We start from the raw sequence: 22,132 nt of genomic DNA, 5'->3' as shown, positions 1-22,132 counted from the left end.
AATAAAAGCCTCAGCCTGCATCAGCCCTCTCTCCTGATGCTCTGCAATGGGCTCTGGATATTTCACCATTCAGAGCTACCACTGTGCCCAGGGGGCGCAAGCTACTGTGTGGCAGTGGGTCACAGTCTGTCTTGAAGATGCTTTATGTGGAAGGCAGGGTCTTGTTTACCACCAGAGGACTGTTTTTTATTGCTTTAGGGCTCAGAAAAGAAATCACTTAATTCAGGATTACCTTGCAGTTCTGCAGTGCTTTCTTACTCTTTATGACTTCAGCATGCTGCAGAAATTGTGTACTTTTTCAGATAGAAACTGAAAAGGCAGACGTAGACATAAAGCATGTGGTAACATTTCTGGAGACTTGTTCCGCATAGGATTAAATGATGATAATTGAGAAAGAATTTTATGCTGAGGAAGAAAGAAAGGAAACTTAGACTCTTCACCTGAGAAGCTTGTCAGCATTAAGTGGAGTATATCTCAGTGACAGGCAAATGCACAAACCCACCTAAATCTAGTTACAACTTGTTTTAGTAATGACTTCCTGCTTTCATAGAGTCATAATTCATGTGAAAAAAAAATTATATATATATATATGTTAAAAAACTAAAACTTTAGTGGCATTTCATTTACATGCTTAGACTGTGCTCACACCTGAAAGTATTTATAGTAGTTTGAAAATCTCACTGAACATATCCCACAAAACTAAATTTTATAGGCGTGTGCTTCAGCACACACAAAACTAGGTACGTTGAGTTCAGTTGCCTAAAGGGAATGTGTGTGTTGTTATTCTCTAAAAGATGTAGAGGTTGTCGTTGATAAATAGTCTGGATTTCAGGTAACATCGTAAGGGACCATGGAGGATGTGTTACAAAGCCACTTACCTTAGGTGGCTCTGATACAAAGCCACTTTTTCTTGTTCATTTGGTTGCTTGGGGTGTGTTTTTGTTTTGTTTTGTTTTGTTTTTTCTTTCCCTTTTTTTTTTTTTTTTTTTTTTTTTTTCCCCAGCTTTTAAGGAAAATCCTCCAAAAAGAGAAAGTAAAATTCAGTAACAAGGTCTATGTTAACTTTAAGATTATTAAGTGGAGAACTCACTGATCAGAAACTGAAGAATGTGTTGCCGTGGTGTAGTTGTCTGTGCCTTGCTTGTGTGCTAGCTGCTGATGTGGTAAAATCTGAATATATGTAAAACTTTCCTCCCCACACAGAGTGAAGATTTCCATATATACACACAGTACTGCACCAACTACCCAAGGTAGGAGTTCTGGATTCCCTTTCTTCATTTGTCCCTTGGTCAATTTATGTAATGCAGGTTGTAGTGTATTAAGTATATATCTCTCTAAATGTCATGCCCCCTCTCTGTCCTCCTGCAAATCAGAGGGAAGTTAGTTTTTAAAACATGAAGAAAACAAAAAAAAAGTGAAAGATGCTCACCTAAAGTTTTACTTTGATGGACCTTGTCATTCATTGCTATTGCTCCTTAAAAAATGATGGTCTTCTACAGTACCCCAGATATTTTTCCCAGATATAATTCCCAGTGCTAGAAGAGTGGCTGAATGTCAGAAGGAAAACACAACTAAGACAACTTAAAATAAGAAATGGTGGTTGGATTAGGAACCTGCAGTCCCTTTTTGTGAGGAAGCAAAGAAATGATTCTCAGCTTTACCTAGAGACTTACAAATAGGTATTATGTTTTCAGGTCAGTGGCTGTGTTGACAGAATGCATGAGGAACAAGACATTGGCCAAGTTCTTCAGGGAACGGCAAGAAGCACTGCAGCATTCCTTGCCCTTGGGCTCCTATCTCTTGAAACCTGTCCAGCGAATCCTGAAGTATCACCTACTCTTGCACGTAAGCTCCCACTTGAAATATTTCCCACTTAGGGCTGCTGTACTGCAGTGTTCATGCCTCTGATACAAGATTTCATGGCTAGAACAGTTCTGGGGTTTTTTAGACACTTTATTTTGGGAGTGTTTGACTTTTACACATGGCAACTCTTTCTGTCTTCATAACATATGCACGTGTTTTAACTTGGAATGTATGGTAATTGTTTTAGACACATTGAATCAGTCTGTGTATCCAAATATTTACTTTTTTTATTTTTTTTTAATTGTCTGTAATTCTGAAGTTGTTTGGAAGATTCTTCTAATGAATAAGCAATTTTGTACAAATATATATATATATATTCCAATGAAAAGCATTTTTTTTCCACGTATTGCACTGCTGGGAGTGGTTGAAAGAAGGAATAAACACATATAAACATCCCCGATTGGTAATATTCTTGTGGGATGGTTGAGGAAGTGGGAATTCTTTCCATGTTCAGTGAATTGAATTAAGCAAGTTTCGGAAATTCCTGCTTTATTGTTAACATTTTCCACATATGTTTCCTATTACAGAGTCATGTTCTAGTGAAGTGTAAAGACATTGATCCTTATTTAAAATGCCTGGTGCTTTTCTTCTCTCCAAGTGTAAAGTAATGCCCAGTGTACTCCCGTCAGTATTTTGTAAACATGTAGATACATCCTATGTCTTAAGAAAAGCCATTAAGCACTGTCTCTTCCTGTAAGCATGCTGTGTTGTCTTTCTGTGCCTCTGTTTGTATCAGCTGAAGTGTGGTCACTGCTGAGCTATGTTGTGTTAATCAAATTGGTAATTGCATGCAATAGAAATGGAGGCAGAAAGATTGCAGTCCGGTGATCACAATGGAAAGACAAAATATTACAGATTAAATATAGTCATTATCGCATCAAGCTGGGAAAAATCATTTAGAAATTATTTTTTCTTGTTGTAGGAGATAGAAAATCACCTTGACAAAGATACTGAGGGTTATGATGTAGTGCTGGATGCCATAGATACAATGCAAAGAGTGGCATGGCACATAAATGACATGAAGAGGAAACATGAACATGCCATCAGGCTTCAGGTGAGTTCCCGAAGATATTTTATTAGCATTTCTGTAAGCTTCTTTTTGTCAAGCTATCTGCTGTCAGCATTTTTTGGTTTAATCTTTTTCTTTTATCTTTGTCAGTCAAAATTTAAAGTCCCTTTGAATATGCCTGTGGCTGTTTGATCTTAGAAACCATGGCCATAGCTGCTGCGGGAAAATCTCAGAAATCTCTTCTCTGCAAGCAGCATCCTGTACAGCACTTATTTTGCAGTAATATGGAACTTGAGATAACTTTTCTTTCTTCCTTTCCCTCAGTTGTACAGCACTGCTGTACAACCCTAGGGCATGTCTTTGTTCAGAAATCCTGTGGTTTCCGATTTCTCCTTTTTGTGCTGATTAATTTTGTTTTGAGACATTTCTTGTGCTTCTTCTTCAAGTAATTCCCTCTTGGACTTCTGAAGACTTTTTGTGCATGTGAAAAATATAAACCTAGAAACACGATAGCTAAGAAAAGGTTAACTTCACTTCAAGTGACAGATTTTTGAGGAGAAAACAAAAGCTATACTGGATATTTTTTGTCAAGTATTAGCTACTTCATAGGTTTCTTACAGATCCATCATTCTGTTTCAGGCAGTTTCAGACATCCAAGTGAATCTCCATTTTACATTACACTTTTGTCAGCAGTATTTATATTGCTGGAATATTTTTTTTTAAAGTTAATAAAAGAGTTTAATAAGCTTGTACCATTCCAGAAATCTGTCTTATGTAATTCTTATATTCCTTCATGTCTTTTAACATAAACTGTGCCTATTGGCCCTCATTTTTTTGTAGGGGGAATAGGGTTACATTTGATAATTCTTTGCCTGCAGCGGTGTAACCTTTGCCACACATCGCTGGAAATGCATTCTAATGACTTCTACAAACAGTTTGCTATAAATCTGACTAAAGATAACCAGTATTATTTGGCAATAAAGAGGGCTAAATGCTCTTGGAAAAGTGCATATTATGTATTTATTGAGCGGAGCTGGCAAATGTATGAGCTTGTGAAAAACGTTTGTGTTACCCTTTCTAAAAGTAAAATCTGTTTCTGCAGCCACAGGGGGGATAGGTCTTCTGTGAGCTCTCACACTGCCATTGTCTGCAGTTCTGAAAGTACTGTAACAGTGATTCCAGCGCCGAGTCTCCCTGGACACTGGTGAAACTGATTGCTGTGCTATACTTCAACTTATTTACAAGTTCCTTAAGGGACCTTAAAAATGCAATGTTTTGTTACGTTTTGTTGTTTGATTTTGCATGTAGCCCAAAATGTGCTGCTCTGTGCATTTAGGTTTTCTTCCTTGCGTATGTCCTAGGCTGCATTTGGGGTCAAATGTACCAGAAAGATTTATAGCTGATGTATGCGGTGTCTTAAAGTCCAGCCCAGAATGAGGAAATCTGTCTGCTTTGCTAATGCTGCCCAGGTTAAAGTCCAGTGGAAGTTTTGAAAGATTTCCCTACTTAAGGTTTAGTCTGCTCTTAGTTTGCTGTACTGCACTGAAATTTTGTATCTGTGCCTCTGACAGAAAAAGTGAGCATCATAAAGAAACAAGAATAGTCTTAGATGAGTAACAATTTTTTTAAGGTCTTCTTCTTAGATGTTTCTCATTTTTTCTCTTAAATGATAAATAAAGTGAGAAATATCTACGTTACATCTACAAAAGATTACAAGTGCAAATGATTCTTGCCATCTTTAAATGCGTGGTTAACCAAATCACTTCTGGTCTTTTTGTCTTCTGAGAAACATCTCTACAACACCTCCAGGGGCATCTGCTCTAGTGAGCCTATCAGACACAGAGATACAGGCAGCCCTGGGAAACTCCGGGCTCTTCACTGGATTCCCACAGACAAAACCAGGATTCAGGAGGGCACGCTTTAGTCTGTGCTTAGCATCAGGTGTGCAGGCACCTGGCTGTGATTCGCACCTAACCCAATAACCTCAGTACCAGCATACAGTGACTTTGTGTTGTTGAGTGTTATATAGGAGAGCAGGAATGGCCTCAGCAGATTGATCTTTGAATCTATTTAAGTAAAAGCTCTGATATGCATGTCGATTGTTCTCCTTTGATCTGTTGCAGGAGATACAGAGTTTGCTCACCAACTGGAAAGGGCCAGATCTCACTAGTTATGGGGAGCTGGTTCTAGAAGGCACGTTTCGCATTCAGCGTGCCAAAAATGAGCGCACGTTGTTCCTCTTTGACAAGCTGCTGCTAATCACGAAAAAGAGAGATGAAATGTTTGCATACAAAGCTCACATACCGGTATGTCATAGAGCAGATGATCATGTGCTGTCTCTCAGTCTATGGAACTGTTGTATGATTTGCAGTGTCGCGTCTCTTTGTTACAGTGTGGGAATCTTATGCTGGTTGAAGCGATACCGAAGGAACCACTCAGCTTCAGTGTCTTCCACTACAAAAATCCCAAGTTGCAACATACAGTCCAGGTATGACACAAAACTCCTTGCACACTGCATAGCCCAATTGAAGCCCGTGTGCTATTCCCGACCCTGCATAGTGCAGGAATGTTCTTTCTTGTGTTGCTGATATTTTTATTTTATTTTGATCAGGCAAAATCACAGCAAGACAAGCGGCTTTGGATTCTTCACTTGAAGAGATTAATTCTAGAAAATCATCCCGCTAAAATTCCTGCCAAGGTAAAAATAATGAGTAGATAAATAAAACTCAACTCCTTGAATGTGCACATGTAGTACATGGCAGTTTTGTTAGCTGCAAGATGAGTTGCAGACTAGTACTAGTTTGGACTCCCGGATATTGATATGTTGTTTTCTCATATCTTTGAAAGTCCCTAAAAAATTAATGGAAAGATTCCACTAGAAGCAACTCCCAAGGTAGAGTAGAGGAATTTAACCAGGTTAGCAGCATTACTGTCCACGTCAGGATTTGCCCACTAGGACATGAGTAACAGCAATGCAGTGTCAGAGAGCTCTACTGGAAGAGCACACCTTGGCTTGAAACTGGCTGCCTGCATGACACTGAGGTGTGCTAATTGTAGCATGTGTAGACATTGTCAAGCTAGTTTTAATCTGTCCTGGTTAGGTAGCGTAGCAGTGAAGGCATTTGTAGCATGTGCATCACTTTGCAAATGCACACACCCATCCTGAGCCCTGAATATTTAGCTGGAACACCTAGGCCCTTTTTTTGTAAGCCAGGTGTTATGACAGAGAAAACAAGGCACAGTTCTGCATTTTCTCATAGTTGTCAGATACCTACAGATACAGTCTTCATAGCTGTTATGCCTGCAAGTAGGGAAATCTGGTCCTTTTATTTATGAAATCCTGTCTTAGGCATCTGGGTGATCTTTCCCAGTGTAATTTATTGCATCTTCACACAATCAGAGTTAACTCCATTCATGACTCATGTCAATGACACTAATTGGAAGCAAGATTTTATTTCTGACATTTCTTTTTCACCAAATTTTTCATTTCTATTTCTATTTTCACTGATTTTTATGCTGTAATGACTAAATAAGCGTTACCTGTGACTGGCATACACAGAGGTGTATTAAGTAATATTTTCAGCAATTAAATGAGAGTTAATGAGGAACAAGTCATTGCAGTTGCTTCTAGAATTTCTTCTTATATATGTGTTTGACAGGTGTCACTGAAGATATAATGATTATGCTGGATTTCAAACTTATAGTGTGAATCTTTGTTGCTCTCTATTTGATTGTAAAGAGAACTGCTTCAGCATGACTTCATGTATTTTGTATTAATTATATGGATTTTTTTCTCCATGGATTTTTTTTTATTATTATTATTTTATTTTTTTTTAATCAATGGAAAAAAATTACATCATAATGCAATTGTCAGCTCCGGGAAATAGTTTGTTTCGGGGAAGAAAAGCCTAACCAAATAAATCCCTGAGATCTGCACACGTTTTGGCAAATTCGTACTTGCTATTCATGAGACTCTTCTCTGCCCGGCCTTTGAGGGTTTTAATAGTAGTCCACACATGACACCTGGTGGAAAGTTACTGAACTGCACCCAGAGAGGATCAAACAGGTTATCTCAGATATTATGTTTCAGTTACATTTTCTTCCTGGCTGATGCACTTGATAAAAAATCCTGCTTATTTTCCTCAAAGAACAAAGTAGTTTTTGGTGGCTGAAATCCACTTGTATGCATCACCACCTCCTCTGGTAACTCCCCATCTCAATGGGTACCATAGGTATGCAGTCCTCCCTTTCCACTGCCAGAGTGGAGGCAGAGTTGCCATGTGCAGCGAACAACAGGGTTGTTGTTTTTTTGTGGTGCTCTGAAGATAAACTCCAGTAAACTCCTGCCATCAAAACTCTTCTCAGTGTATGTAATGTGTGAAGCGTAGAGAACAGGAGAAAATGGCATTTCCAGCATTATATATTAGTTCAAAAATTAAACTTATTGTCTGAAAACCTCCCCCGTAACATAATTAACATAACACGTAACATAATTAATCCTTCAATCTGTAGTTTATCTTTTTCAGTTTTCCTTTTTCATTTGTTTGTGTTCTTCTCTTTCAGGCCAAACAGGTGATTCTAGAAATGGATGCCATATGTAAGTTGGTTGTTTTTTGCTTTCATTTTAAAAAATGAACAAAACTGTCTTCAAAACCTTGGCTTTCAATGTTGTTTCTATCTGAAATGGGAGAAGGTCATGTTTATGTTCCTTGAATGATGACACTGGTGGGAAAAAAGTAAAAAATGCTTGCAGATCCTGTGGGACTCTCTGGGCATTGCGTTGATAGATCTTCATCCAACAAGTTATGTCTCATGATTAAAAAGGAAGAGGCAGATTAGACCTTCTGTAAATACTGGTTATTCTGTTTTTCTTATTCCATGCTGACTAAATGTCTGGTCTTTCCTGCTTCTGCGGCATAAACCCGTTCTGGCTACTGAAGGGATAGGACTTAAAAATACAGACCTACGTACATACTGCTGGTATGACTTTCTTATGCTGGCAGATCTTCTGCTGGATGACTCTGAGGGCAGCCGCAGTGTGCACAGACTTAACTGGGAGCCCAGCAGGGGCACTCAGCATGGGCTGCCTGTGCTGGTTGCTCTGTCATCCAACCAAGTGGTACAATGGTCAGGCTTGTGGCTGTGATGGAAGCCAACTGCATCCATAGTGCAATCACAAGAAAGCTTCATGCTGGGACTCAGCATTCTTGAGCTTTCCACAGGTTTAACTGAAGAGTTTATCTGTGCTCTGAAGAGTTTATCTGTGCCCGTCACAAGAATCAGGGTTCAGGAGTGCACATGCTGCTGTGTGTTCTGAATCCAGCTCCCTCTGCACTGGCCTTTCTGTTGCATCGCTTTGCTGCCTTTTATGCCTTTGCGTTAGTTCTTTCTGTTGCAGCCATTCCTGGCAGCAAGGGAAAATGAGAACAATAATCTTTCGCTGGAAGTGCTTGAATCATGGAGTAAAGCAGCCTTGTTATTTATTTACATAATGGTTGTGAAGAATGGGTCAAGAAGGCTCAGACTGAGATACTAGCAAACAATGGAACATAATATTTGTGCTATCAGTGTTCTGGGTTAGCAGTCAGGAGCAAGGTGCAACTACATGGGCAAAATGTTTCTATGGCCAAGTCACCCTGTAGTTGCATAGAGCTCTTGTTTTGCTTCAGGCTCCCATGTGCCACAGAGTGAATCACACGGGAAAGATGGCACTGCCCCCAAGGAGCTGCTGAGACCTGTGGAGTTAACACACTTTTGCCTCTGCTTATTCCACAGATCACCCAGGATTCCACTATAGCCCTGAGGGAGAAACAAAGTCATTGTACCAGCCTAAAGAAGGCACTACTCAACAGAGAGTGAGAAGGAAATCAGGTGAATAAACTCATTTTAATAAATGAAGATGATAAGGAAAAGCAAGTTGGATTGCTTAGGCTTCGTTGAGTCTGTGCATGTAACACTGGTCTTTAGCTTACACTCCACTGAGATTTTGCAGAGCTCAGTAACTCTGATACGCAAGTGAAATATCTTATTAACCTTTGTTGTTTGTGCAATTTAATTCTTGTATCCACCATCTGCATTTCATTTCATGAATATACATTCCTAAGGGCGGATGCATAAACAACAGTTGATATTTTCTAATGGACAGAAGAATGCATGAGCAGGAAAGCCAGTCACATTATTTAAGTCTGACCTTTCCTGTCCTCCCCTTCCCAAGTAATTATTGTCTAAAAAGTGGTTCTATATTATGATAGGCTTGTTACTTCAACATATAATTACTACCTACTTACCATAATGTCTGCTGCCATAACCATCTCTTGAAACTCTATTAAGCATAAGTTCACTTCTGTTTTTCTCTCTTCTGGTTCATTGGTCCATAATTACTGTTAGTTTTGTCTTGAAGCCATTACAAATGTCTGTGTAGTTGAGTGACTTCATATTGCAGTCCCTGTGCTCAACTACTTAAAGACCTTTCTTACTAAGATCAGATGTGTAATGCTGTGTACTGGGAATGACTTAAACATGAGAGATTGATGTAGTGATTTATTGTATAGTGGCACTGATGTCCAAAAAACACAAATTTTACTTTTTTAGGCATCTGTCTCTGTTTCTGAGGTGAAATAAATGGATGCTCTTTTTCCTATAAAAGGAATACTACAAAACACTGATTGGATGGATTCCTGTGTAACATGCAGCTACTTACACTTTAAAAGCAGCACCTTATAGATATTTCTCAGTACCTCATGCATATTAATGTTTTCTTTATGGAAACCTCCAGCAACTCAAAGCAGTAGCATAGATGAGGACTGAGTCTTATGAAACCAGGAATCTTAACATGGGTTTAAAATTTACATATGTGTCTTGTATGGAGAGCAGCTGCTAGCTAGCATTAGGAACATGTAAGTACTTTGGTAACAGCTGTATGATATTTCAAGAAATTCTGTTTTTCTAAGAATGTGAGGTAGCTGAGTGATTAAGAACAGAAGATCCGGCTTCCCTGCCAGGAGCTTAAATTTTGGTATTTGAGTTATGAAAAGATAACTATAGCTTTCTTTGTGATGCTGGAGCACTTAAACACATTGTCTTTTTCAGAACCATCATCCAGAGTCCATAAAGTTTTGAAGTCAAATGGTAAGCTGCTTCCTCTACTGCTTACTTACCCAGTGCTTCCAATTTTGTACAAGTAAAAATGTATCCTCTCCTCCTGTAACTTACCCCAAATACACATTTGAGAGGCAAAGAAAATAAAATGCTCATGTTTAAATATAATATTTGATTTTCCATGCTCAGTTTCTGGTCCTGTAAGTGTTTTAGCAACTGGTAATTGCTAACACCAGGAGCCAGCCACTGTGAATAGCTGCCCACATTACATCATTGCAGTCAAATCAAGACCTCAGGTGGAGATGTCATAAAACTGCTGGTTTCTCTGCTTTATCAGAGAACTTCAAGTGAATATTGCCATTTCATTTGATCCTCTTTGGGGAATTCTTAACTGGGATGTGGCATAGGTTGATAACTGTTTGATTATTCACTTACAATGAAGTATATGCTTCTGTTTTTCAGATTTAAGCCCAGATATGCAGAAGGTAGGTCATCTCTTGTACTTCTTGCTTTTGCACATTGAAATAGCGCATAACTAAGAAGAATATATTTACTGTAGAATCCACACCTCCTTGACTGTGTTGGTTTAGAGAAAGAAACAAAAACATAAATGCTCTTTAGTGTCTCCAGGAGCATTATTGAAATTAAAGAAACACAACTAACAACTTCAGGAATATCTAGCAAACAAAAATTGACTGCTCCATATATTCTTGTACTTTATAGCACAGTACAAACAACTACTAATGTCCTAGTGGTACTTATAAATACCACTATAATCACAGAAGTGCTGTGTGTAAAGAGAACTTATTCTTTTATGATTGTTATGTTATGTATAAATCATAATATGTGACCGGTGTCAATATAGCTTAAGCAGATAGAAATAAGCATTTCTCGTTTACACATTTTTGTAAGAATTTGTTATGAAGTTTCTGTATAGTTTAAAAGTCTCTTGTTGAATTCCAGATCCTGATCTTATTTGGGATGGGACTTAAGAAGGAGAGTTTGGGGAAAATTTGTTAACAGAGTACATAAGATAGGATGTAACTGGGATGCCATAAAACCAAAGCCCACAGTTATATATTCTTATTATTATTTTTTCAGTTCCAAACATTAAGTGGAAAAATTGTGATTGCTTTAATTCTTTGCTTATACATCTCATTTCAGCACAGCAAATTGTATGTAGCTTAATCACTGCCTAGAAGGCCGATACAAAACAGTGCCATACTGAAATATATAGTTTATGTAACTTTTAATCAATGCTTTTATTTCTTAAGCGGATCTGTATTGAAGGAGCCCTATTATCTCAAGCCACCAAACTAGGATCAAATGAAACCCTGCTGAATAGTAGGAAAAAGAGTTCACTGGAATCCAGTGGGCTAGAGAGCCAATTTCAAGGGTCTGCTGAGCCAGCCTACAACAGTGATCAGGATGAAAATCTCCAAACATCTGCTGCAGAACAGATTGATGCTGATGATGAGGAAGAATCTGAACAGGTAGGAAAAAGAATAGAATAAAAATCTTTTTCTCCTGGGGTGGATGGAAGGTGGATTAAAAGTGTCTGTAAAATTGCAAGGAGGCATGAACATCTTACAAGTATTTGCAACTTCTTCTCCTTATAAATATTTTATTTTTTATTCTTATAAATATTTTATTTCCTTTCTCCTAGTCCAGTTCTTGTGTATTCTTCTACATCTGTGTTCTTGCACATTCTGCTTTCATCTCCTTTTGACAAGCTGTATGAATTAACTTTATTTAATTGGTTATAAAGAAAGTTTTCTAGGCTCTGGATCATTCCTGTGTGCTTTGAATGCTCTTGAGCATTTCGTTCTTCAGCTGTGGGTACATGACCTAGCTCTGCTATTGTAGCTGCTTAGTAACCTTTGTATACAGCAGTACAAAGCAGTGTGGATTTTAATGCTCCTAACTTGTTCTGTTCTTTTAAATCACAGGGAGTGCAACAAAATTCACTACAGAAATCAAAAGGAGGAAGGAAAAGACTTAATAGTCAAGCTGCTGAAAATGTTGAAAAAAGGAGAAGTGTTAATCTCAACAAGTGTGAAATGCAGGTATGTAACCTTTTTACTTTGGTTTTGCTGTGCATCATAGGAACATTAAAGAAATGTATGGGTTTCTTTAGATGGACAGAGAAGTTGTTCTATGTTTTTCATGTGCATGAACCTCAGAGAGTATTCTTTTGGGGGCAGGAAAACTAAACAAAGCAATCAACCTTAACATAATCCAGAAGAAGTAATCTCTCTCTCTGCCAGATATACCTGCAGTATTCTTCATATTTGCATTATCAGGCATGTGGCCTTGCTGCAAATAAGATCTGCCAGTTGAGCTGGTTGAAAATTTACTCCAAAAAAGAAAATGACAAATTTTCAATGGCATGTGTTGGAGAGCACAACATACCTTTCTGCTAGGCATTGGGAAAGGGAGGAGAACAAATCTTTTGGCGCAAGACCAGAGTAAGATTAGCTAAATCTAATTGTGGAACTGCAGAGTTAGCATAAAAGGTTTAGTCCAACCCTGCCAAATAAATTTGCCTTTAATTATTCATGCTTCAGCGTGATCCCAGTGTCTTTTATTTGAAGTAAAATGATATTAAATGCCAAGAGTGAACTCCGAGCCAGGGAAAGGATTAAGGGACAAAGTAGTCTGGCACTGACACCATGGTTACCCTGCTCTCTAGTGAGCAGCCTGCTTATCCTACACATCTCTACCTGTCTCCATGCTGCAGAACACCCTAATAATGTGAAAGTTCTGTGAACAGAGGGAATCTTTGTATTATTGCAGGGGATAGACTAACATTACCTGCATATTTCAAATCTCCACAGAGCTCCAAGGACCCTTCAGATGAAGAGTCAAGCCAGCTGAATACTGATCTTCCATTTTCCTGCTCAGCTAGACAGTCACAGTCACCCAGACAGTTCAGCACACCCCAGAACAACTCACTGATCATGAATATCCTGGGAGGAACTGCCTCTGTCAGAAACATCTGGACGGACCACCAAATCAGGCAGGCATTGTTTCCCAGCCGGCGTCCACCTTATGAGAATGAAGATGATGATGATGATTATCAGATGTTTATGCCATCGATGTCTACACCCAACGCTGGTTCAGCTGTTAGTGGAGAAAGGAGGGGTCACTCTGATCGGCCGTGCAGCTGGCACCTGGGAATAGCGCATCAAAATGAAACTCCCAGCTCCAATCGTCACAAAATTGTTCGACGGGCCAGTAGTGCTGGTGAGAGCAACACGTGTCCAACCATCGCCAGATGTAAAATCAGTGAGCGCGGTTCTCGAAGGGATGTAAAAAGAACAGAGGTGAGCAGTATGAATGCATATCCTGAATGTTCAGAGGAGCTGACCATTGATGACATTGAACATGTTTATGACAACATAAGCTACGAAGACTTGAAGCTGATGGGTCTGACAAGAAGGGAAGAAACACACCACGGTCCCCAGAGATCTGCTAGAGACTCTCTTTATGAGGAGGAAAACAAAAGCAGCTTAAATTCACCCTCCAAAAAGAGGACAGCAAATCAAAGCAGAGCCTCCCTTCATGCCAGCAGGGATGAGATCCTGCTTGGTAGAGAAGCACCTACTTCAAGTTTGGATGAGCTCAGGATTGTTGAAGATAACATCTATGATACCATAGTGCTTCCAGAAACACCACTATTGAAATTTAAACGTGATCCCTTAAAATGCTCTAAAAAGCGGAGTTTTCTGGGCCTGGAAAAAGACTTGACGTGTTCTGACAATCTGCAGCAGTTTGTTTCTGAAGAGAGTCTCCAGTTCAGTGAAGATGAGAGTCCTTACCATCGTCTTCCCATTGACAATGACTATCTGAGTTTAGTAGATAGCTCTTCCAATTCTGACTCGCTGTCCCATAAATCTGCGGCAGATAAACTCTCAGAGGAAGTAGATGAGATCTGGAATGACCTGGAAAACTACATCAAGAAGAACCAGGAAAAGACAAGAGATCGGCATCTTGCAGCCTTTCCCGTTTGTAAAGATGATATACAGGAAAGGCTGCATGCTGGTAGTACACCTGAACTGTGTAAAGATGTAGAGTACTCAATGTCTACTCTCTCTCTTCCAGAAACTCCTATTTTCCCTAAAACTATGAAACCCAGGGCTGCCACCATAAGTGAGACTAGTCTCAGGCTTGAAGATACTATGGCATGCAAGGAAAGCTCTTTAGCAAGTCTGAACAGATCTTCCTTCTCGGGTGAGGTGCCATTTGTGGATATCCCATACGAATCTGCCAATACTCTTCTGTCCAGTGCACATACAGAATGCATGGAAAACGACCTGGCTACTGCAGATAAAACAAAGAACAAAGTTTTTATGATGGCAAGGCAATACAGTCAGAAAATTAAGAAAGCTAACCAACTTTTGAAAGTTAAAACTCCTGAGCAGGAACAGCCAGCTAGCAGACAACAGAAACTGAAGCACAAAGATCTTGCTGCTATTCTGGAGGAGAAGAAACAAGGCGGTCCTGCTATCGGTATGTTAAAAATATTTCTGCACAGATTTGTTTCTTTAAGTACTTAGAGTGAAATTCATGTACTGAACTGGAGGACAGAATCTTCCTTATCTTATTAGCTGAATATCAGTACTGCGTTTCTGGCGTCATGGTTTTATGACATTCTGAAAGGAATTTCCTGTGATGCTACCGGAGTTTCCAGATGCTTCTGATGTGAATAGTCCTTTATGTCTCAATAAATTCTTGCCATTACTTGATAAAATTGGGAAAAAATAGTGGGGTATTGGCAGGAGGGATAAGTTTAGTTAGGCTGGAAATAGAAATCACACCTGAAGTATCTTTGGCCTCTACCAAAAACAAACAAACTAACTAACAAAAAACCCAAAACCTGCAATTATTTCCATTAATAGAGAGATCTTCATATTTTGACTAAAAAGGGGCAGAGATTTGTCTTCATAAATCATGTAGATTTGCTCAGGTAACACCCACGTTACACTTACAAGTGTAAGGAATGGGGTCGGATAAGAAGGTTGGTCTTCTTCTCTGTAACAAAAGTACGAAGCAATGGATATGCTGCAAGAGTTTTATAAGTTTTGTCCATATTCGGTTGAAACAAATTGGAGATGTGAAGCCAATGTACTCCACACACTACTGTCATTATTGCCGTTATAAAAGTCTCCAAATATCCTATTTATCAGGCCATTTTCAGAAAGTTCTTTTCCATTTTATCATGAAATGGTCTATAATCAGAACTGTGTGTTTCCTTTATCCTGTGGAACTGTCTGCAATTAGATCAAATGTACTAAATATTAGAGCACTATACACCGATTGCTCAAGAATTAAACACTGAGGCAAATTCTAAGTTTGATTAACTGAGAAAACATCCCAGAATTCAGGATAGAACCAAATTTCAGCAGTACTTAAAAGGCCTCTGACTGTTTCCTACTAATCATTTCTCTCAATGAGATTTTGTTGGCTTCATCATCATATCTAGGGAAGCCTAGCAGTGCATTTCCTTGCGCTGTTATGTTATGAAAGCTACTGTGAACTGCTCCCTCTGGTGTCTCTCTGATGCAAAAGTCCTCTCTCCTACATCAGCCTTTTCACAGGATGTCACTGTCCCCTCTCCACCTCCCTTCACAGCTCTCAGTCTCTTGGGCGTAAGGAGGGAAAGGAAGTGGAAAAGCAATCAGGCAGGTCATTAGCCTTCCTGTCTTTTCTCAGTGTAAAAATAACATGGAAAAAGAAATGAAAATTGCATTCTTTCATGCTTTTTCCACATTTTTCTGCATTTAGCTGGATGGGTTTTGTTTATAAGGCAAGCTTCTAGCCAGTGAACAGTCTGCAATCACAGCTATGTGAAACAGTGGTCTGATCAAACTGTACTTCTGGTCAGAAGGTGCAGACCTGTAACAAGGGTAAGAGGCTGGAAGGGCCTTCAGCTCCACTAAGCTCTCCCTTTCCAAGGTAGGGCAACTATGTCTGTGTCATGTTGGTAGGATTCAGGTGTGAAATCTGATTTCAGGAGTGAAATCATTGTCTTTCAAGATGAAAACTTAATACTCTAGTTACTCAAAAATACTAGAGAATGAAACAGTTTCAGATTTAATAGTAGCTGTTTATTAGTCTTCTGTTTTCTTCTTTAACTGATACCAAAGTGTTTTGGGATTTCTAATTCTTTTTGTGACTCAGATGAATGGGTTTCTGTGTCTCAATCGAATCCTCTCTCTTCCCTAGGTGCCAGGATAGCTGAGTACTCCCAGCTTTATGACCAGATTGTCTTCAGAGACAGCACACCCAAGGTCCAAAAGGAATCCTGGGCCAGCCCTCAGGAGCCCTCAGCTGTGAGGTTTTCCACTCCTCTGGCTAGCACTCTTCCCTGTGCCCAGGTCACTGGTGAGTTCTCCAGAGCAGAGGATTGGCTTTTGCACTCTACCTACAGCAATGGTGAGCTGGCTGACTTTTCTCCGTGGCAAGAATCCCAAGACACAAAGTCCAAGAACTCATATGCAGAAGCTGTGACAAAAAGCAATTCCAGACAGTTGCCTTCAGCCTGCTCAGTGCCTTCACTTCAGATTTCTAACCGCTTGCATGTCCCGGCGCAGAGGTGGAGTGCAATCATCAGCCAACCTAACAAAGAAAATTTACACCAAGATCACATCTATAACTCCCTTGGGAGAAGAGTAAGCAATATCAAACCACAGGCATACAGTAGGTCACAGTCATCTTCTTCGATTGTGGTCAACAGATCTGGAGAATCAATTGTATATCCTAATGAAACAGACAAGAAAACGCTTCATTCCAATAGGAACTTCCGACTCAATAGCCATCAAGCACTGGGTACCGCTTCAGCCTGTACAGGGCCTGATACGAGGAAGCAGATCCCTGAGAACTATTCAGATATGATTCTGCAGGATTCTCAAAAAGTCCTGAGAGTAAACAGGCCCTCCCCTCTGACTGCACAGATGGCAACTCAGAACTATTTTTCTAATTTCAAAGACACTGAAGAGGGGGAAGGGGATGATGATGACTATGTTGAAATAAGGTCTGAAGATGAGGGGTCTGATCTGGAGGCTTCTCAGAACCAAACAAGGAAACTGGATCCTAAATTGCACAACACGGACACTGATCCTTCTGAAACTCTCTGCGGCAAAACTGTGTCCTGTACTCCTGCAAAGCCCACCGGCAGCAAACACACGCTTACCCCATATCTGACTGCATACAGTGATTCAGATAAACTGAATGACTACTTGTGGAGAGTGCCATCTCCCAACCAGCAGAATATTGTTCAGTCTTTACGGGAAAAGTTTCAGTGTCTTAGTTCCAGTAGCTTTGCTTGATGCTTTCAGTGATCTCTAGCTGTACTGCCTTAACATGAAGAATATATGCTGGGACAATCAGTACTGACATCATGTATTTCCATATTATTACACTATCAGGCATTGTATCACAGTAATATTGTAAATAGATTTTTCTTTTTAATGGTTTAGAATCCTAGAAGTTAAAAGGCCACACGTGCACTGTCTGCTGTCTTCTCCATAATGCAGGTGAACTTACGATCCCATATGGAGCTTCTGTATCTTTCTTTTGCACAGCTCAGTTTCTTGCTAGGTATGATACCCTTTTTTTTTTCTTCTTCTTCTTTTTTTTTAACTGTCTTACCCAGGTTTGGCACAGTTTGATTCGTAAGCCATGTTACCACCTGAGAACCTTAGCATTTGAACTTCTGAGCTGTGACCAGGTCTGTTCTCTTGATGACTGTTGTTGCACGTGGCTGCATCCATAAATGTGCAAACTTGTACGCCAGGTTCTGGTAATGACAACATCATGCTGTGTGTGCAATTGCACAAAGCTGCTGCACGTTACTTTTCGAAAGAGAGATTCCAAGTCTACAGGACCAATACATGAGATACCAAATATACCAAGTTCATTTAGAACAGACGAGTCATGTTTTAAACAGAACCTAATCCTAGTGCTTATGAGAGATGCTGATAGCTGTGTCTGGAGCCTTTCTACTTGCTGTTGCTGCTCAGTTGGCAGAGGAGGGGCACGGGCATCTTTTTATGTGAATTTGTCAACATGAGGTCATCCTTGTCCGGAGGGTGTTTGGGACAGCAGAATGGAGCTCTGCTGCTTGTGATAATGGGTAGGCTGAGTGCTAGCTTTGTGCCTGTAGTGTCTGGGATGTGCAGGCTAAATCAGAGCCCAGCAGTGGAAAGCTACTGCATGTGGGTTGGCCAAGTGCAATTGATAAACAGTAACCTGCAGGTAACCTGGGATTTGTCTGCATGCTTTGGTGAAATGTGCTGAGCTCAGGCTGCAGGCTGTTTCTGCAGTAGTGCTAGCTGAGGTACAGGCTGCTTCCTCCAGGGCAGGGTGGGGTGAAAAGAGGCATCTTCAGAACAAGGTGGGCTGAGTAGTCCTTTCTTTTACAAATCATGCATAGAGTAAATGCTCCCACTTACAAGAAGAATAGACTTTCCAGTGTGATGCACATTTACTGTTTTGTCATCATGGCACAGCTTTGGATTCTGTTACTTGAAAACATTGTACCCAAGGGGAAAGCCTCAGTATGTTTGCACTGACCATCCCGTGTGTCATTCTGTTTTGGTGCTTAAGTTCTTCAGATGATGCAGATAAAGCCAGTACCAAGTTAAACATATCAGTATATAAAGGAGCTGAAGTACTGTTTTTATCAACCACGAATGGCTCCCCTCAGTTACTGCACTCCTGGACCCGCCATCTATTTTCTCCATTGGTTATCGTGAGCAAACCCCAAAGTTATCAATGTACTTGTAGAATAAGATTTAAGGACTTGGATTTCTTAGAATGGATTAAGTTATTTACCAGGTGCACTGCTCGGTCACTCGTTGCATGTACCAACTTGTCCAAACCAGCAGCAGTGATGCTCGGCACAGATGGAACTGCAGCCAACCCGAGAAAATTAGCACTGTACAGAATTAGGCTGCCGGGAAGTAGTGGAGCACCTATTTATTTATTAGAGCTTGTAAAGTATTGTAAATACCTATAGGAGTTACATCTGTGCTTTGCCCCCGCACCTCTGGGTTGTTTGGAACTCGCACCTCGTGCAGTGGATGCAGATGGGAAAGAAAAAAAAAAAAAAAAAAAAAAAAAAAGGGAGGTGTACCAGCGCGTAACTTGTCTCCCAGGGACCATTTCATACTATTTGTAATAAACGCGGAGTATGCAACAAGCTGCCGTTCTTTTCTTTCGGGGGAGGGCACAAGAGAGCGGGGCTCCGCCGGGGCGGGGAGAGGAGCGGGCGGGGCGAGCAGCACGTTGCGAGCAGCACGTTCTGCCCGCCCCTTGCCCAGCTCCCGCCCTGGCTCTGCAACCAGCGCGCAGCACGCAGGAAGATGAGGAGTGAAGTGCTGCGGTTCTACTCCCCGATGCGGCTTTGCCTCGCTCTGCCTTTCGCTGCCGCCCCATTCCGGGCGCTGAGCGGGTGGCAGGCAGCGGGCAGCCAAGCCGCGCGGTAAGCGGAGCGTAAGGGGAGGCGGTGTAGGCTGATGCAATAGCGGGGGGAGGACGAGGAGGAGGGAGAGGAAGAAGAAAGAGAAGAAGCGGGTGGAGGGTCGGGTGTGTGTGTGGGGCTTTGCTTCGGCTGAGGGGGTTTTGTGTTGAGGCGTTTCGGCCGGTTGTGGGGTGGTCCAGGTGAGGCTGCGCACGGGGGTGTGCACATGGATGTGCACGTGGATGTCTGAGCCCTCCTCCATGTAGCCGCTGAGGGACAGCTGAGGCAATTTGCTGGCGTCTGGCTGCTGCAAGGAGGGATGAAGTAGAACGTCTCTCTAGTCCGCCTCTACCCAGCTAGTGGGGGCCAAATGGTGATCTCCCATTCCCTACAACGTGTCCTGTCGCTGCTCCCTATGCGCAGAAGGAAACGGAGCAGAATCCACTGCAGTGCACCCAGGGATGTTTACCAGAAAGCCTTCCCAGTGCCTGGCTGCGGCTCCTGCTGGTTTGTTTTCCAAGAAGTGGCACAGCAAACAGAGCTCCTCTGTCTGCCAACTGCCCGCAGCCCCGAGAAGCATCCAGAAAACGGCAGTGTCACAGCCAGCGCTGTGTGAGGAGTTGCGTTCTTTCAGCCCTGAGCCAAGGACATGGAGAGCCTTACCTGGTCCCGACGCGATGCGGAGTGCTGGTTCCTTGCTCTGGGGTCAGACAAACCTGATGAACAGAGCGTGGCTGTAAAGTTTTGGGCATTTTGGAGCATTGATGCACACAGCTGATAAAAGAAGAAATTTCAGACTGTTTAGGGTTTTCTGTAACTGGCTGCTGAATGCTGCCCTTTGCGATATATGGTGATTCTGGTGATTAAAAACGTATCTGCCCAAGCAACGGTACTGCTGACTAATATAGGCTTCCACTGACTGATGTTAGAAGGGTTTCATGTTTGATTGGATTCTTTTGCTAGAGATGTGCCTGTGTTGTGTTGCAGCAAAATCACTGAGAACGCAAGGAAATCTTTGGCCTCTCTGAAGAGAGAACACCCACGGCTTGAGCCAACGCTTGCCATTATTCAGGTAACAACCACTTACATGGGGTTAGTGGTAATAGATTCCTTTTGGTCTTGTTTCCTGTTTGAAACTTCAGAGGTGTGTGATGCAGGAAGTAACCCTGTTTTTAAGTGAAATGCTGGCAGCAGGTAACCCCATCAGCTTGGGGTTCAAGAGAGCAAGCGCTTTCACGTTGTCTAAGTGAATTGATGGGATGGTTTTAAAGTCAAGGTAGTATTTCTCAACATTTATTTATCTTGAAGCTGGTGCAATCCTGCAAATAGTGCTGATAGGCATGAAAACCAGGGGGTCTCTCTTGACTGCTTTCTCCTGACGTAACTCTTCCTGGGCAGGGGAAAGCTCTCCTTCCTGCCCACCTGTGTCTGTGGCCAAAGCAAAGGAGCTGGGGGGAGCCCTCATGGTGACTGCAGCTCTTTGTGAGGGGAGCGGAGGGGCAGTGCTGAGCTCTGCTCTCTGTGACAGCAACAGGGTTTGAGGGAATAGCATGGAGCTGTCTGTGTCTGGGAAGGGGCAGCTGGGGGTTGGGGAATGGTTCTTCACCAGATGATGATGAGCATGAAACAGGCTGCCCAGGGCAGTGGGCACAGCCCTGAGCAGCCAGAGTTCAAGGTGTGTTTGGACAGCATTCTCAGACATAGGGTTTAATTTTGGGCTGTGAGTAACCAGCTCTGGCCTGGCTGCAATGGCTGAAGTAAAATTCCCTGTATGTGTGTATTTGCTGTATTTGTACTCAGAGAGGTTTTATTTCACTATACTGATAGTGCTCTGCTTTGCTGGGCAATGTAGGCAGAGCACTAAGGTCTGTGTTGCTGTCCAAGTAGACACAGAGACATAGACAGCAGTTGCAGCTGGCACTGTGTGCTGCCAATTCACTAGGGGAATGTGGAGATTCACATTGAACCCACTCTGTAAGTGCCTTTAGATACCTTCTTTTTTCCCTCGAGCTACCTGAACCTGATTGTCTTTGTGATTAGTATTAGCATTTTTTGTAATTCATCTTTAGACTGAGTAGAGACTGTACCACAGGAATAACAAAAACTTGTGTCTACTTCTTAGTTTTATGGAAGGCTGTGGAGATATTCAAGACCTGTGTGGACACGTACCTGTGTGACCTATTGTGGGGAACCTGCTTTATCGGGGGGGTTGGACTCAGTAATCTCTTGAGGTCCCTTCCAACTCCTGCAATTGTGTGGTTCTGTGAATATATTTGTGAATCTGGCATCAGGATCCTGTGCAATTCTGGAGCTTTTGCCCTGTGAATATCAGCTGTGCACTACCGGATTCTGCTCTGCATATGATTGTCAGCTTGGCCTCACCATGCTGTACAGGTTGTGGTGGGACCAGGCTGGTGCAGAAACTTCTGCATGGGGTGAGCTATCATGATAATGTGGCAGGGGTGGCTGAATCTCAGTCAAACACCCCATCCTGTTGGTCAGATCACTGTTATGGGAATGCAGTTCTACAAGGCTCGGCACAAGGGAACAACTGGAGAGCTAACCTTAACACACCTCTATTGTTTCCTTACCTCGGCATTAGGTTCACTTGTGTTCTCTATGCAGTGGCCCCTTCAGTGCTCCTCATCCGTAGGTGTCAGGTTTGTGGAGTGGCAGTGTTGTGCCGGGGATACTGG

At 41.6% G+C, this 22,132-nt stretch overlaps 2 protein-coding genes across 4 annotated transcripts in view; both read left to right on the top strand.

Annotated features, from left to right (window-relative positions):
* The window catches only part of PLEKHG1 (pleckstrin homology and RhoGEF domain containing G1), a 131,810-nt gene extending 112,637 nt beyond the window's left edge, over nucleotides 1-19,173 (top strand). For both annotated transcript variants that reach the window (XM_072333078.1, XM_072333079.1), the window contains 14 exons: nucleotides 1,204-1,250; nucleotides 1,695-1,845; nucleotides 2,786-2,917; nucleotides 4,996-5,178; nucleotides 5,265-5,360; nucleotides 5,484-5,570; nucleotides 7,436-7,469; nucleotides 8,648-8,743; nucleotides 9,962-10,000; nucleotides 10,433-10,455; nucleotides 11,245-11,463; nucleotides 11,920-12,036; nucleotides 12,808-14,482; nucleotides 16,199-19,173. In XM_072333078.1, the coding sequence (XP_072189179.1) occupies nucleotides 1,204-1,250; nucleotides 1,695-1,845; nucleotides 2,786-2,917; nucleotides 4,996-5,178; nucleotides 5,265-5,360; nucleotides 5,484-5,570; nucleotides 7,436-7,469; nucleotides 8,648-8,743; nucleotides 9,962-10,000; nucleotides 10,433-10,455; nucleotides 11,245-11,463; nucleotides 11,920-12,036; nucleotides 12,808-14,482; nucleotides 16,199-17,301 (4,002 nt within the window). In that variant the 3' untranslated portion in view covers nucleotides 17,302-19,173. The remainder of the gene's footprint in view (nucleotides 1-1,203; nucleotides 1,251-1,694; nucleotides 1,846-2,785; nucleotides 2,918-4,995; nucleotides 5,179-5,264; nucleotides 5,361-5,483; nucleotides 5,571-7,435; nucleotides 7,470-8,647; nucleotides 8,744-9,961; nucleotides 10,001-10,432; nucleotides 10,456-11,244; nucleotides 11,464-11,919; nucleotides 12,037-12,807; nucleotides 14,483-16,198) is intronic.
* Nucleotides 19,174-19,292: 119 nt separating this feature from the next.
* The window catches only part of MTHFD1L (methylenetetrahydrofolate dehydrogenase (NADP+ dependent) 1 like), a 136,077-nt gene continuing 133,237 nt past the window's right edge, over nucleotides 19,293-22,132 (top strand). For both annotated transcript variants that reach the window (XM_072332897.1, XM_072332898.1), the window contains exons 1-2: nucleotides 19,293-19,457; nucleotides 20,424-20,508. In XM_072332897.1, the coding sequence (XP_072188998.1) occupies nucleotides 19,339-19,457; nucleotides 20,424-20,508 (204 nt within the window). In that variant the 5' untranslated portion in view covers nucleotides 19,293-19,338. The remainder of the gene's footprint in view (nucleotides 19,458-20,423; nucleotides 20,509-22,132) is intronic.

The sequence above is a fragment of the Excalfactoria chinensis genome, chromosome 3, assembly GCF_039878825.1.
Source record: "Excalfactoria chinensis isolate bCotChi1 chromosome 3, bCotChi1.hap2, whole genome shotgun sequence".
NCBI lineage: Eukaryota > Metazoa > Chordata > Aves > Galliformes > Phasianidae > Excalfactoria > Excalfactoria chinensis.
This window is presented reverse-complemented; position numbering and strand designations above follow the sequence as displayed.